Consider the following 764-nt stretch of genomic DNA (forward strand, 5'->3'; position numbering starts at 1 on the left):
GCGCGGGGGGGGGGGGGGGGGCCGGACACGACCAACAGTTCTCACCATGCGATGGTCAAGTACTCCATACTGCAGCGGAGAGTGATGGTTGTCCTGACTATACAAGTTTTTGCTAACCACTTGAATGTGAGCTTGCTGACGCATCTCCTCTGGCGATTTCATGCCAAAACAGATGTGGCTTCTAGAATGGAAATTTCACATGTGCATATGTGCACTTGTATATATATGCAAAAATACTTATAACTACAGCCACGCACACATAGGTGTTCAAAAGCAATGCAACGGCAGCTAAGTTGATTCACAATATTTGCTGAAGCAGGTTCTTTTGGGGCAAGTATAAAAGAGAGAGCTGCTCTGCAGCGAGTTGGTGGTTTATATCCGGGGGATCTATCGATGTTCTCGGGCAACCCTACAGCTGCCCGCCGGCACAGCCACCCGCGGGCCCCGCCGGCAGCCTGAGGCAAGCCCAGCCAGGCCCAGGAGAACGCAGCCTACGCCGGCGCTTTCAACAGCGGACCAGCCGTAGCATCACCCGCCGCTAAGCTTCTCCCCGGCTCCCTTCACAGCGGTTGCACCGCGCCCTGGGATTTCTGCCGCGGGGCGCCCCCGCCACCGGGCCCACCCCGCCGCAACGCCGGGTCCCTGAGCGCGGGGCGGGGCGGGGCGGCGGAGCACACTCACATTTTCTTGGCCACGTCCGTCTCCCTGAACTGCTCCTTCACCATGGCGGCGGCGGCGGGTGCCGGCGGGCGGCGGTGGCGGGC

The 764-nt window shown here is 60.3% G+C and overlaps 1 protein-coding gene across 2 annotated transcripts in view; it reads right to left on the minus strand.

Annotated features, from left to right (window-relative positions):
* The window catches only part of POLR3A (polymerase (RNA) III (DNA directed) polypeptide A, 155kDa), a 38,093-nt gene extending 37,337 nt beyond the window's left edge, over window positions 1-756 (minus strand). The window contains exons 1-2 of one of the 2 annotated variants that reach the window (XM_010567829.1): window positions 682-756; window positions 46-181 (exon numbers count right to left, since the gene is read on the minus strand). In XM_010567829.1, coding sequence (XP_010566131.1) covers window positions 46-181; window positions 682-725 — 180 coding nt within the window. In that variant the 5' untranslated portion in view covers window positions 726-756. The remainder of the gene's footprint in view (window positions 1-45; window positions 182-681) is intronic. The other variant, XM_010567828.1, reaches the window with a different exon arrangement.
* Between the last annotated feature and the right edge of the window lie 8 nt (window positions 757-764).

This window comes from Haliaeetus leucocephalus, unplaced genomic scaffold, assembly GCF_000737465.1.
Source record: "Haliaeetus leucocephalus isolate CR32 unplaced genomic scaffold, Haliaeetus_leucocephalus-4.0 Scaffold229, whole genome shotgun sequence".
Classification (NCBI taxonomy): domain Eukaryota; kingdom Metazoa; phylum Chordata; class Aves; order Accipitriformes; family Accipitridae; genus Haliaeetus; species Haliaeetus leucocephalus.